Source organism: Elephantulus edwardii, unplaced genomic scaffold, assembly GCF_000299155.1.
Source record: "Elephantulus edwardii isolate Elephantulus edwardi_28Jun2011 unplaced genomic scaffold, EleEdw1.0 scaffold00278, whole genome shotgun sequence".
In the NCBI taxonomy this organism is placed as follows: Eukaryota; Metazoa; Chordata; class Mammalia; order Macroscelidea; family Macroscelididae; genus Elephantulus; species Elephantulus edwardii.
Genome location: NW_006400028.1, coordinates 714,599 through 728,609, shown reverse-complemented (window position 1 = coordinate 728,609; position 14,011 = coordinate 714,599). Strand labels below are relative to the sequence as shown.

General features: G+C 38.9%; 1 protein-coding gene across 1 annotated transcript in view; it reads left to right on the top strand.

Annotated features, from left to right (window-relative positions):
* SLC4A8 (solute carrier family 4, sodium bicarbonate cotransporter, member 8) overlaps nt 1-14,011 on the top strand; it is a 116,767-nt gene that overhangs the window by 16,454 nt on the left and 86,302 nt on the right. The window contains exon 2 of the mRNA XM_006900214.1: nt 7,273-7,354. Coding sequence (XP_006900276.1) covers nt 7,273-7,354 — 82 coding nt within the window. The remainder of the gene's footprint in view (nt 1-7,272; nt 7,355-14,011) is intronic.

Sequence of the window (14,011 nt, the reverse complement as noted above, 5' to 3'; positions counted from 1 at the left end):
CATTGTTTTACAAACCCTCCCCCAGGTCCCCTCCACCATGCAGCCCTCGCTCTAGTCTCCTGTGATGACAGAAATACCCAGTTACATCTCTCTTTTAGACCCCTCATAAACCACTATTAAGCTTTCATTTTATGGTTTTTTCTTCTTTTATTTATTTTCTGAATGTAAACAGATGCTTACATTCCCAACTTCATCTCTTAGATAAAAGAGGTAGGAAATGATACATAGTTTTCTATACCTTGATTATTAAGTTCAATATTATATCTTGGGAATCATTCCATGGTAGTAGTAATGGGTTCTTTTACTTATATCTATAAAAACAACCAACTATTCCCAAGAGACATTTGACTATTTAATCTCCTTCCCTGAAAGTTTACTTCATTCAAGTTGGTCCACAAGCCTTTTCTTGAACTTTCTCATGGGGAATGGATTGCCTTATGTTCAGGACTACCTTACTTGGGGCATACAAGTTAGTAAATTTAGAATTGTTACTGTTCCGTACTATCAAATCAGAATGGATTCATAAACAGCAGTTTCAGAATAACAGTTGCAATACTGCAGCTAAAAGAATATAATAATTAAAAGTACCATGTGCCTTTGGGTTGGCAGTATAACCTCTTATCACTAACCCACCAGAGTTCCCTAAATTTAGAATTGTTGTTATGTGCCATCGAGTTGCTTGTGACTAATAGCGACTCTATGCACAATAGCTATGCAGCCTGCCCTGTCCTGAGCCAGTCTCACTGACTCCAACACACCTACCCCCATTACCCCAGTTACTGTGTCAATCCATCTCTTCCAGAGTCTTTCTCTCCTTCACTGTCTCTCCACCCTTCCAAGCATGATGTCCTTCTCCAAGGACTGGTTCCTCTTGACAACATGCCCAAAGTATGTGAGACAGAGCTTCAAAATCCTTGCCACTGAAGAGAAACTTAGTTTTACTCTCTTCAAGACAGACCTATTTGTTCTCCTGGCAGTCCATGGTATGTTCAATACTCTTCTCCAGCACCACAACACAATGGCAGCAATTCTTCTTTTGTCAGTCTTAGTTACTGTCCAGCTCTCTGAGGCATAGCAAGTAATTATGAAGACCATGGCCTGGATCAAGTGCACCTTAGACCCTAGATTGAATTCATTGCTTTTTAGCACTTTGAAGAGGTCTCTGACAGCAGACTTGCCCAGTGCAATTCATCTGATTTCCTGACTGCTGGTTCCAAGAGAGTTGATTGTGATGCTGAGCAAGCTGAAATTGTTAACAACTTCAGTCTCTTCTCCATCCAGCATTGTGCTGTCAGTTGGCCCAATGGTGAGAATCTTTGTCTTCTTGATGTTGAGCTTTAGTCCATATTGAAGACATTACAGTCCAGATCCTCTTCAGTTTCAGCAAGCAAGGTTGTATCATCTGCCTAACTCAGGCTGTTCATGAGTCTTCCTCCAATCTTAAAGCCCAGCTCCTTCTTGTAAAGTCTAGCCTCCCAAATGATCTGTTCTGCATACATATTGAAAAGGTACAGAGATCAGAAATAAGACCCAACCCTTCCTGATTTTGAACCATGCAGTGTTTCCTTGCTCTGTTTTGACCACTGCCTTCTGGTCCAAGTACAGATTTTACACGAGCACAATCAAGTGTTCTGGAATTCCCATTCTTCTCAAGGTTAGCCACAATTTGTTGTAATATACACAGTTAAAGGCATGTGCATAATGAGTGATACACAGACATTCCTCTGGTACTCTTTGCTTTCAGTCAAGATCCATTTGACATTGACAATAATGTCTCTAGTGCCATGGCTTCTTCTAAACCCAGCTTGTATTTCTGCTACTTTTCTGTCGATGTTCTGTACCAGTCATTGTTGTATAATCTTCAGCAGGATTTTGCCTGTGTGTAATATTAGTGATACTGTTCAATACTTTCCATACTCTATCAGGTCACTTTTTTTTTTTGCATAGGACTAAATATGGATCTCCTCCAGTCAATTGACCAGTTAGTTGTCCTTTAGATTTCTTGACAATCTGGTGAACACATCGAGGGCAGCATCTTTTTGTTGAAGTATGTCTATCGGTATTCCTTCAACTCCTGGGGTGTTGTTTTTTTGCCAGTTCCTTCAGAGCAGCCTGAACTTCCTCCTTCATTACTATTGCCTCTTAATCATATGGATTTCATTACGTTCTTCTGTGTCATATTATTCTTTTTGGTACAGTCACTCAGTGTACTCCTTTCATCTTCTTTTAATGCTTCCTGCATCACTCATTATTTTGTCCATAGCATCCTTAAGTATTGCACCTTGATGCTTGAGTTTGTTGTTCATTTCCTTTTGCTTAAACTGGGAATGGGGGAGGAAGGAGGAAATTATGCAACAGTGAATACAATTTTTTATAAAGTGAGCTGGGTGGGTAAGGGGGAAAATGTGCAACAATGAATGAATGAAAAGCCAATTTTCCTTGTAAACTTTTGTTAGAATCACAATAAAAAACATGCCAAGTTTGGCACTTTTGATTTTCTGACTCCAGCTCTTTGCATATTTTATTATACTTTGCTTTGTCTTCCTGAGCTGCCCTTTGAAATCTTCTGTTCAGCTCCTTAACTTCTTTTTTTTTTGTAAGTTACTTTTTAAAAATTAATTTTAATGAAAGTTTACAGAGACTTTGGATTTCCACTCATTCATTGTTGTACTTTTCCTCCTGCTCAACCTCCCCGTACCCCCTACCCTGTTCACTCTTCTCTTTGAAAAGTAAAAGAAAAATTCTTTCATTGTTACACAATCCCTCCCCACAAGTCCACTCCACTATGCAGCCTTTATTCTGGACTCCTGTCATGACAATAATACCTAATCATATATCCCTTTTAAACAGTTCTCTCCCTCATGTATTTCAATATAGTATACATTATTTATCCCATCTTTCTCAATCTCCTCCCAAACCCAATGTCAGTCTCGTTTTACAACAGTGGTGCTATGCAATATTTGTCCTTCTGTGACTGAGATATTTAACTCAGGATAATGTCCTCCAAGGCCACCCATTCTGTATAATATTTCATGAGTTCTTTGCTTTTCAATGCAACATAGAATTCCATTGTGTGAATATACCATAGCTTCTCTATCCATTCATTTGTTGATGGGCGCTAGGTTGTTTCCAACTCTTCACTATTGTGAACAAAGTCATAATAAACATGGGTGTGCATATATCTGCTTGGGTGGCAGTTATGGTCTCTTTGGGGTTTTTCCCAGTAGTGGAATTGCAGGGTGAAAGGATATTTCTATTTGCAACTTTTTGAGAAAGTGCCATACAGCCTTCCATAGTGGTTGTGCCATTTTACACTCCCACCAACAGTGAATAAGTGTTCCAGTTTCTCCACAACCTCGCCAACATTTGTTGTTTGCTCTTCTGTTAAATTTTTCTATTCTTATTGGGGTGAGATGATATCTCATAGTTGTTTTAATTTGCATCTCTCTTAGAGCTAGGGATTTTGAACATTTCTTCATGTGTTTGTGTGCCATCTGAATATCTTCTTTGGTGAAGTGTCTGTTCATATTCTGTGCCCATTTTTCAATTGGTTTGTTTACCTTTATCTTGTTTGGTGTTGATTGACTTCTGAATGCAAAAGTTGGTAAAAATCATCTATTTCTTCCTTTTTGGCTGTAGCTTTTGGTGCATATAATTGAATGATAGTGGTATTCACTGGACTTCCTTGTATGCATATCAATATTATTCTGTCACTCACAACATTATATTTCAAGATGGATCTAGAAATGACATTTTTAACTCTAAAAGTGACCCCTTTTTTCCTCATTTTTTCCACCTCCAGTATAGTAAGTAGATCATATGATTGTCTGATTCTAAGTGTCCCATGCCAACCCATCTCTTTTCACCAATACCTAGTACATCAATATTTATGCATTTCATTTCTTTCTTAACAATTTCCAGTTTCCTACATTCATACTTCTCACATTCTACATTCCAATTACTAGTATCTGCTTACAACTCTTCCTTCTCTTTTTTGTTTCCAAATTCGAGGGCTTAGCCTCAGAAGACATATCTGCTAGTCTAAGTGTGTTCTGTTGTGTGTAGAGTTTTCAAAGGCCTGTTATTTTGGAAGTGGATGGCCAGTCCTTCTTCCTGGTCTGTCTTAATTTGGATGCTCAGCTTTAGAACATCTCACACTCAAGCATTTTACAGAAAGGAGCACATGAAAGAGATTTCCCCATTATAAAAGTGTATCTCCCCTCCTTGGTGCATATGTCTTGACCTAACCCTTTCTCCTGCTCCTCCCAAATCCCCTTCCACTCTGTTCCCCATCCAGCACCTCACCACCACTCCCAGCCAACCCTTGATATGATGGCTTAGGTGTCAGTTTACTTCTGTGATGTCTAACACCTCATGCTGCTGCCTGTCTCTCTTGAGGTTAGATGGCTCTAAGTTCAGATCCCAGACACCAGGTTTAGGTTTAGGGAAAGATTTCTGTCTCAGACACTCTGGAGGAAAGATACTCACTCCTGAGCTTCTGCTCCAGGACTGTCTTAGTATGACTTAGTGCCTCTACTCTTCCATTTGCAGTAGGATTATTTCCAAGGGAAGAGTTATGTCCCCTCTAGATCTGGTATGTTTGATCTAGAGGATATCAGGCCTGAAGCCCTTGGGCCTGAAGCTGTTTAGAGTTGGAGCCCTTGTCTGAATCACCTGACTGTTGGCAAATCCTGGTGGAATTCTGGGAAGGTGAGCATTACCTGATTTTGACAGGGCAAAGATGATTCCAGAATCTTCCTGCCCTTGAAGCCCAGAAGCTAATTAGAGTATAAAAGTTGGAAATTTGAGCAAGATCTAGGAGGCGAGTTAGAGTTTGGCATGATGAGAAGTTGGGATGAAAGATGACTAACCTAAAAATCCTAACTCATTGCTGTCCCATTGGTATCCTTTCATAGCTGACTCTTCAGCAAGTTCTCAGAGGCTGTAAATAACATGGGAGGAAATTGCCTATCCTTCTCCCATGGAAGAGCCTTTGGATTTGTAGCATTACTCCTTACCTCATAGAACTCTTAGGTTAGAGTTAGCTGACTGGACAGGGTGAAATGAAGGTGGGAATGTTATACTAGATCAGTGAGCGAAGCTAGAGCTATGACTTTGGATGGGAAATAGGTTGACAGGAACCTTGGCTAAAATGTCCTTGAAATATCCAGGTGTGAGGGCTTGATAAGGTAGAATTAATAAGAATAAGTGCATTTTACATGAGCACTTACTATGCTACATGCTCATAAATTCTTATATATAGAATGCTATGCATTCTTACTTATTCATACTATGCAGAATATTGGGGATACAAGTGATGAGGAAGGCAGATATGGTCTGTCTCCAGGAGTATGAAGCCTTTTTACTAAAGAGAACTGTAGTGTGCAGATAGAGTCCCTGGGTGGCACAAAAGATGAAGTGTTTGTCTATTCCCTGAAAGATTGGTGGTTTGAACCATTATGAATCATACCTAATACCTAACATCTAACTTAGTGGTCGGTCTCTTTATACACACACCATTGTTATGAACTGGAATGTTCTCAGTAGTAGCAGGTCTTTGGTCATAAGGCATGTAAATGGGAGGATCTTGTTCTGAGGGAGAGAGGAGTCGAGGAAGACTTCCAAGAAAGTACTTTTAGGCTGGACCCAGTGAGTAATTAATTTGCATTAATTAATTATTTGGATGTGGAGGCGTAGTCGGCAGTGGGGGTGGGGAGGGGAATAGTTTTAAGCAAAGAGAACAGCACTTCAGGAAGAAGATAGGTGTAGTTTCAGAAATGAAAACAGCCCATTATGATTTAAAGCAATTCTTGTTTAAGCTCTGGACTGTTGGAAGAGAGGCCTGACTCCAGTGATCTGCTTCTAAAAGCTCACAACCTTGAAAACGTCTTGGAACATAATTCTACTCTGACATACATAGGGTAATCTTAACTTGTTAGTAACTAACAGTGATCTAAAGGGATAGAGAGTGTGGGCTAGGACAAAAGAAACATGAAAGTAAATTTGATAAAGTGGCAAAGGGCTTGATGAGGGAAGAAAAAGGCACTCTCTCCCTAAAGACATATGATGGGTACTATATAAATGTAGAATGAAAACGTAAGTTTGAAATGACAAATGTTGTCTAAGAAGTAATGGCTCAATAGGTAGAATAAAGAAATGAGCACAGGGAACTAGCTTTGAAAGGAGAGTTATTTGTTTTAGATACAAGGAGTCTGAGGTGCTGCATCCCAGTGGTTTGTCAACTATTAAGTCACACAATTTTAAGCTGCAGTTAAGAATTTTCACTAACAGAGTGGAGAGCTTTTATTTGGGAAATATTTTTAAAGGGAGAAGATGAGTGTTTGGATAGGACAGAGAAGGAGTCTCACAAATCAGAAAGAAAGTTTCAAGGACAGAGTAGTCAACAGGCTAAAATACCACTGAAAGGTCAATAAGACTAATTTACACCAAATGAGATAATGCTCTTGACAGGAGTTGCATCACATTATCCATATGAGTAGATGGAGGAGGTGGAAGGAGGCACAGTATCTGCAGTTATAAGACCTTGGCTTAGTTCTAGATGTGCCTTTTACCACATTGTGACCTTGGACAATAGTAAATATTTTCTGAGTCTCAGCTTGTTCCTTTTTAAAAAACTTTCTATTGGTTTACATGCAAAATTTCTATACATTGTGTTTCATTCCTTCATTTACATTGTTTTTCATAAAATCATTACCATATACTGGATTGTATAAAAATTAATCACCATTGATCTATGCCCATCATTATCCCTTTTCATGTTTTAAGAAGGAGAATGGCTGTAGTATTTGACACTTCAGGTATTGTGAAGTTAAAATTGTACCTATGCAACCTTCTGGATTCCTAGATAATCACAATATGCTATCATATATCACTTTTAAACTGTTCTCTCCCTCATCTGTTTCAGTTCCATATACATAATCTATCCAGTTTTTCTCAGTCTTAGTGCATTTGGGGCGGTGGGGGGTGGCAGGGCCGGGGGCAGGGGGATTGTGTACCAGTGAAGAAGCTTATCTTTTGCTTTTCAAAGAGAGGAGCGAACTGAGGGAAGGAGGGTAAAGAAAACAGTGCAACAATGAATGAATGAAAATCCAAAATATCTGTAAATGTTAATTAAAATGAATTAAAAAATAGTACCTATACAATTTTGTTAACCCCCTAAATGTATTATTAAGTTCCTAGCATGTATCAGGTGCTCAATTAAATGTTTGAATGAGTATATTTTACTACCACTATTTCTTTGTATTTTAACAGAGACCAGATGAAGAAGTTGTGGTGGATCAGGGTGGGACCAGTACAATTCTCAATATTCACTATGAGAAAGAAGAGCTGGAAGGTAAGAACTGGTTTTGTGTAATTGGGAAACTGGCAAAAGGCTTCCTGGAATGGAAAAGAACAGTGCTGGATTTGCTGTCAAAAGACCTAGGTTTGAGTTATAATTTTTCCCCACGAGTTATAAGACCCTGGGGGAAAGAACTTAATTTCTTTTAGCCTCAGTTGTATTGTTTGTTAGATAAAGGTAGGAATAATAATACCCATCCTGCCTAACTGACTGAGATTATGGTTAGGATCTGAGAAATTGTAAGACATTGGTGACTCAGTCTTGAGAATGTGAATCGTTCAGTTCAGTTTGATTCTTTTCAACTACTTAGAAACAAACACACACACACACACAGAATTTTTTCTCTTCAAGTTAAATTTACTTTTGTATTCAGAATACCATCTCATACTTGAATAAAGATAATAAATAACTATTTTCCAAAACAATTTTTTAAGTTGTGATAAATATAAAGGTAATAAAAATTCAACATTTCTATAATCTTCAGATGTACATTTCAATCATTACTCTTCTCCATTCCCAGATTATACCATTAACATAAGCTCTGTATATATGTATTTTTTTAAAAAGGGAAAAAATCCTTCATTTGGCTTTAAACCTCAATTTAACCCATGCTTCTAAAAGTGTGTTTTCCCCTATCCCTAAAGTTTGAATCTTCCTGTTGTATTTATAGTCATTTTTGCCTATTGTTTTTCATCTTAACAGGAAAAGTGCCAACAGGAACACACTTGTGCATATTCTTTAAGGGCTAACAGCACAGAGTTATATGAAACTAACAATCTGTCTAGTTCATCTTATTGACTCTTCCCTTTTCTGATTCTCCATCACAAGTTTCTCTCATGACTACTGTATGGAGTTCTGCTTCCCTTTTCCCCATGGGGCCTAGTTGGAGTGTTAGCAGTTGAGCTAACAGCTGGCTATTTCTGATTAGCTGTAGTGCTTGGCTTTATTAGAGGAAGGCTCTTGTCCAGTGCAGCTTTAATTAAATGAGAACCCACATTTGGCTGAAAAAGCTTTTGTGAAGTTTCTGCAGCATCCCCTGCAATGTTGAAGGCTATGATACAGCAACTTTCTAATGACTGAGACAGTATGTGAAATGTTCCCTGTGTACTGTTTGTTCCCTTGACTTTTTTTTTCATCAAAGTTGTACAACCCCCAAGAGAACTTGTCCTTTGGATGGTGAGAGCAAGAGCTGTAGAGGCTGACTCGGCCTCTGGGTCTGTTACCATAAGAATTTATGTGGGTGGCTTTGGTGGAGGTCATTGACGTATAACAAGGTCAAGTTTTCCAAGCTGTTTAGGCCAGAGGGAAGAATGGGGATTTCAGGATTGAGAGAAAGTTGTTGAAGAAAAGGATACACAGGTGGGAAGCTAACCTTTGTTGAGCCTTTTTGTATATTAGGCTTTGGATTAGGCACTTTAGGATTAGTTACCTCTGTATCCTCAAAACAAAACAAACCCACTGCTGTTGAGCCAGTTCCAATTTATAGTGATCCACCATCAGGTTTGTTCTTTACAGCAACCAAGGTATGAGTATCATTAGCCGTATTTTACATGTGGCAAAACTGTTCAGTGAGTCTTTTAGCATGATGGTGAGGCTGCAGTGGGTAAAACCCGCTATCCCTACTCTAACATGTTGTCTACAAGGGAGAACAGTACCTGGTGCTAACCATCCAATCTCAGTATCTTGCGCCATTGTGTAAACACTTTGCTGTTACCTCCTCATTGCCCCTGCTCTACCTCCCTCCCCTCTTATTATACCTTAGGGCACTGTTGCTCCTGTTGTAGTTGGTCTCCAGTCAGTGCCCACTGAAATATTGCCCTCAGCAAGGACTCTTGTCTACATGGGAGAAGAATAATAAACCTGGGCAGCCTCTCTGGGATTTAGGTTTCATCCTTGGAAGTTAGTTGAGTAATTGGCAGCAGAAGCAGCTTCTGAGGTTGACATCATCTGTTCCTTAAGTGCTCTCCACTTTACTGTACAAGAAAGCCCTCTGAAAATGTCATTACTTGGGGGTAATTGGTTGGAAAATGATCTTTCATAGATGGGCTTTAAAAAAAATAAGAATCTTATTTGTGTTAGCATATATATTTTAAAAGCAGGACAAATGGTGCCCACTATTCAGGTTGGATATCATTCTAAAGCAGTGTTGGAGAAGGAAAGAAGGCACTTGTACTTGCTATAAAGTTGTGTTTATGCTATGCAGTTTCACATTGACTTATCTGAAGGGAGGTAGGTCCCATGACTCAGTGACATTGTGCTTTGGGCAGATGTCTTCTCTTGAAGATATAGAATCAAGTTAGCCTTACCTTTAGATTGGCAGCACAGTTCCTTAAGTCAGAGGAAAACTACTAAACCAGATGCAATCCTGGACATGCTTACTAGTAAATGTTAGGAAATTTGGAGGACACCTGTTTGGCTGACTGACTAGAAGAGATCCATATTTGATCCAACAGAATGTGGAATTATCAAACAGTATCATTAATATCACATGCAAGCAAAATATTGCTGAAGATCATCCAGAAATGGCTAGACCCGCACATAGAGAACTGCCAGAGGTTCAGGTGAATTTTGAATAAGATTGTGGCACCAGGAATATCACTGCTGATGTCAGATGGATGCTGGCTGAACACAGAGAATACAAGAAGAGTATCTATTTTTTTAATTGACTATACAGAGCCATTTGATCATATAGATCATAACAAATTATAGCTAACATTGAGAAGAATGTGTATCCCAGCACTTGTGCTCATACAAAACCTATATTTAGACCAGGAAGCTGTTGTCTGAACAGAGCAATGGAATGCTGCATGGTTTAAAATAAAGAAAAGTGTGTGTCAGGGTTATACCCTGTCTCCATACTTATTCAGTCTATATGCTGAGCAAATAATTTAAGAAGCTGGACTCTATGAGAAAGAATGTAGCATCAGGATCAGAGGAAGACTCATCAACAACCTTCATGCAGATGATACAACCTTGCTTGCTGAAAGTAAAGAGGATTTCAGATGCTTTCTGGAGAAGACCAAAGACTACAGCCTTCCATATGGATTACATGTCAACATCAAGAAGACAAAAATTCTCACCAGTGTGCCAATAAGCAACATCATGATCTATGAAGAAAAGGTTGAAATAGTTAACAGTTTCATCTTAATTGAATCCACAGTCAATATGCTTGCTACCAGCAGTCAGGAGACCAGAGCTTAATTGAGAGCAACTCACAGCAATCCTATGAACAGTGGATTTGAACCATGTCCTATCCTCTTGCCATCCTCATCATCTCTGACACACTTGAGCCAATGCTGCAGTCATTGTATCAGTCCATCTGGTTGAGGATCTTTCTCTCTCTTGCTGATCTTCCACCTTTCCAAGCATGATATCTATTTCCAGGGGACAGCCTCACCTAGCAATATGCCTAAAATATATGAGATGAAGCTTCACCAGGCTTACACCAAAGGAGCATTCTGGCTGCACTATCTCTTAAGACATACTTGTTTGTGTGTTTGGCAGTCCATGGGATATTCAGTACTCTTCTTCAACACTACAGCTCAAAAGCTGTCAAATTCTTCTTTTGTCATCCTTATTTATTCCAGCTCACAGATGCATAGCAAATAACTGAAAAGACTTATGGCCTATGCACCTTAGTCTTTAAACTAACATCATTGCTCCTTAGTGCTTTGGACAGGTTCTTGGCAGCAGATTTTCCTAATGCCATGTATCTTGATTTCTTGACTTCTCATATCAAAGTTATTGATTGTAGATCCAAGCAAGATGAAATAATTGATAATTTCAACCTTTTCTCCATTTTTCATGCTATTGGCTATTGGCCCAGTGGTGAGACTTTTTGTCTTCTTGATGTTGAAATATAATCCATATTAAAGGCTATAGTGTTTGATCTTCTGCAACAAGTGTTTCAAGTCCTCTTTACTTTCAGCAGGGTGATTTAATCAGTTGGTGAAGGCACTTGATACCACAGCAGTGCTTTAAAAAATATATAGGCAGACACTGTCACCACTTCTATCCAACATTGTATTGGAAGTACTTACTAGGGCAATACTACAAGAGAAGGAAATAATAGACATCCAGATCAGTAAAGAGATGGTTAAACTGTTGGTGTATGCAGGTGATATGATAGTGTATCCAAGAAATCCAAGGACTCAACTGGGTAAAAAAAAACCCAACAAACTGTTAGAGTAGTGGACCAATTTATTAAGGTGGCAGGATATAAGATCGATATTCAAAGGTCAGTGGGATTCCTTTACAGTAACAAAGAACTCAGAGAAGGAAACTAAGACAACAATACCATATATGATAGCCAACCACAAACTGACATACTTGAGAATAAGCCTATCTAGAGACAAAAAAGACCTGTACAAGGAAAAGTACAGAACATTTTTGCCAGAAACAATAAAAGACCTAAATAAATGGAAAAATGTTTCCTGTTCATGGATATTGTTAGGTGCCATTGAGTTGAGTACAACTCATAGCGACTCTATGAACAAAAGACTTGAACCCTGCTCTATACCGTCACACTTTCCGACACACAAGAGATCATGGTGGCAGTCAGCAGGTCAATTCACCTGGTTGAGGGTCTTTCTCTCCTTCTCTACTCTCCACCCTTCCCAGCATCTTGTTCCTCTCAAAGGAATAGCCCCTCCTAGTAACACACCCAAAGTATGTGAAGCAAAGTTTCACCATTGTTGCCTCCAAAGAGCTCTCCAGCTGTACTCTCTTCAAGACATATCTGTTTGTTTTGTTTGCATCTATGGGATGTTTGGTGCTCTTCTCAACACCACAGCTAAAAGGCATCAATTCTTCTGTCCTTTTTCATTGTGCAGATTCTTAATCATGAATTCTTATTCATTGTCCAGCTCTCAGATCCATAGCAAGTGATTGGAAAGACTATAATCTGAATCAGAATCACCTTAGTCCTCAAACTGACATAATTACTCCTCAATAATTTGGAGAGGTTCCTAGCTGCAGATTTTCCCAGTGCAATGCATCTCATTGTTTCCTGCTTGTATCAAGAGAGAGGAAGCTGTTGACAGTTTCAAGCTCCTCTCCATCCATCATGATGTTGCCTATTGGTCCTGTGGTAAGAATCTTTGTTTTCTTGACATTGATATGCAATCCATACCAAAGGCTGCATTCCTTGATCTTGTGCAACAAGTGCTTCAAGTCTTCCTCACTTACAGCAACGAAGGTTGTGTCATCTGCATAACACAATTACCTGTGAAAAGAAAAACAATCAACTAGGAAAAAACATTTGACAATATCATCTCAGACAAAGGTCTCATAACAAACGTTTACAGAATATTTCTGGGCCTCCAGAAAAACAAGACTGATAACCTAGTTACAAAATGGGCAAAAGATGTGGAAAAACTTTTCATAGGGGGAGATATTCAGATGACTAACAGACACATGAAGAAATGGTCAAAGTCACTGAAAATAAGAGAGATACAAATCAAAACCACAATGAAATACCATCTACCCCAGTATCAGTGGCAAAGTTTAGTAGGGCAGCAAGTAATAAATGTTGAAGAGGATGTGGAGAGGTGGGAACTCTCATACACTGTTGGTGGGATTGTAAAATGGTACAAGCATTCTGGAAGGCAGTTTGGCATTTCCTCAAAAATTTGAACATAGAAACTCCATATGACCCTGCTATTCCACTACTAGGAGTATATCCCAACAAAATTGGAACTGAAACACAAATGGAGATGAACTAACACTAATAGCTGTGTTATTCACCATTGCGAGAACATGGAAATAACCCAATGTCTAACCACAACTGAATGGATTGAGAAATTATAGTACATTCACATGATGGAATAGTATACAGCAGTCAGGAGCAACTTGAAAAAAAAATACTACATATCTTAGGAGAGATTGGACAACATTATGCTGAGTGGACTAACTTAGTTTCATAAGGACAAATACTGCCCAAGACCATTATTGTAAAAGTAGAAGGATAACTAGTAAAACATCCAGGGCCCAAGGTGGGGAAGGGGAGGAGCAAAAGGGTGAGTGAATAGGGGCAAAATCACAGGGTTGCACAATTTGATGGATGAAGGGAGGGGGTAAAGGAAATGAGAAAGATCCATCAGGGCCCGAGAAGACTGGGTAATGATAGGCATAGTTCCATGATGATAAATTTTATAAAACGTAATACACGAGAATGATTGTATGAAACACAATATGAATGAAAAATAATGGGCAGCACAATGTATACCAATGTTGTAAGTAAATCAATATAAAAGAAAAAGTTAAAAAATATGGGCATTTTTGAAAGAAAACATGAGAACAGCTACAAAGATAAATCCCAAACAGTAGTCCATAAGCAGACCTTCCTGATCCTGGGGAAACACAGAACAGTTGTTTTAGTTAGAGGCATGGCTTTTCCCATTTTATTTGGCCAGATCATTATTCCTGGTTAACTATTAGATTTATGATACCTACAGGACACGTCAACTTCCCTTGGAGACAGTACAACTAAAGAGACACTGGCCAAAAGAAAAATGTCAGCAGTCGACGTTTTTGAAATCACAGAAGCCAAGAAAGCTTAAGATACAAGCTGTCAGATCATGGGTTGGACAATGGAAGATATTTTCTGAAGGGACTTGGCAGATGGGAAGGGTTATCCTGGTGGAGGGTGGA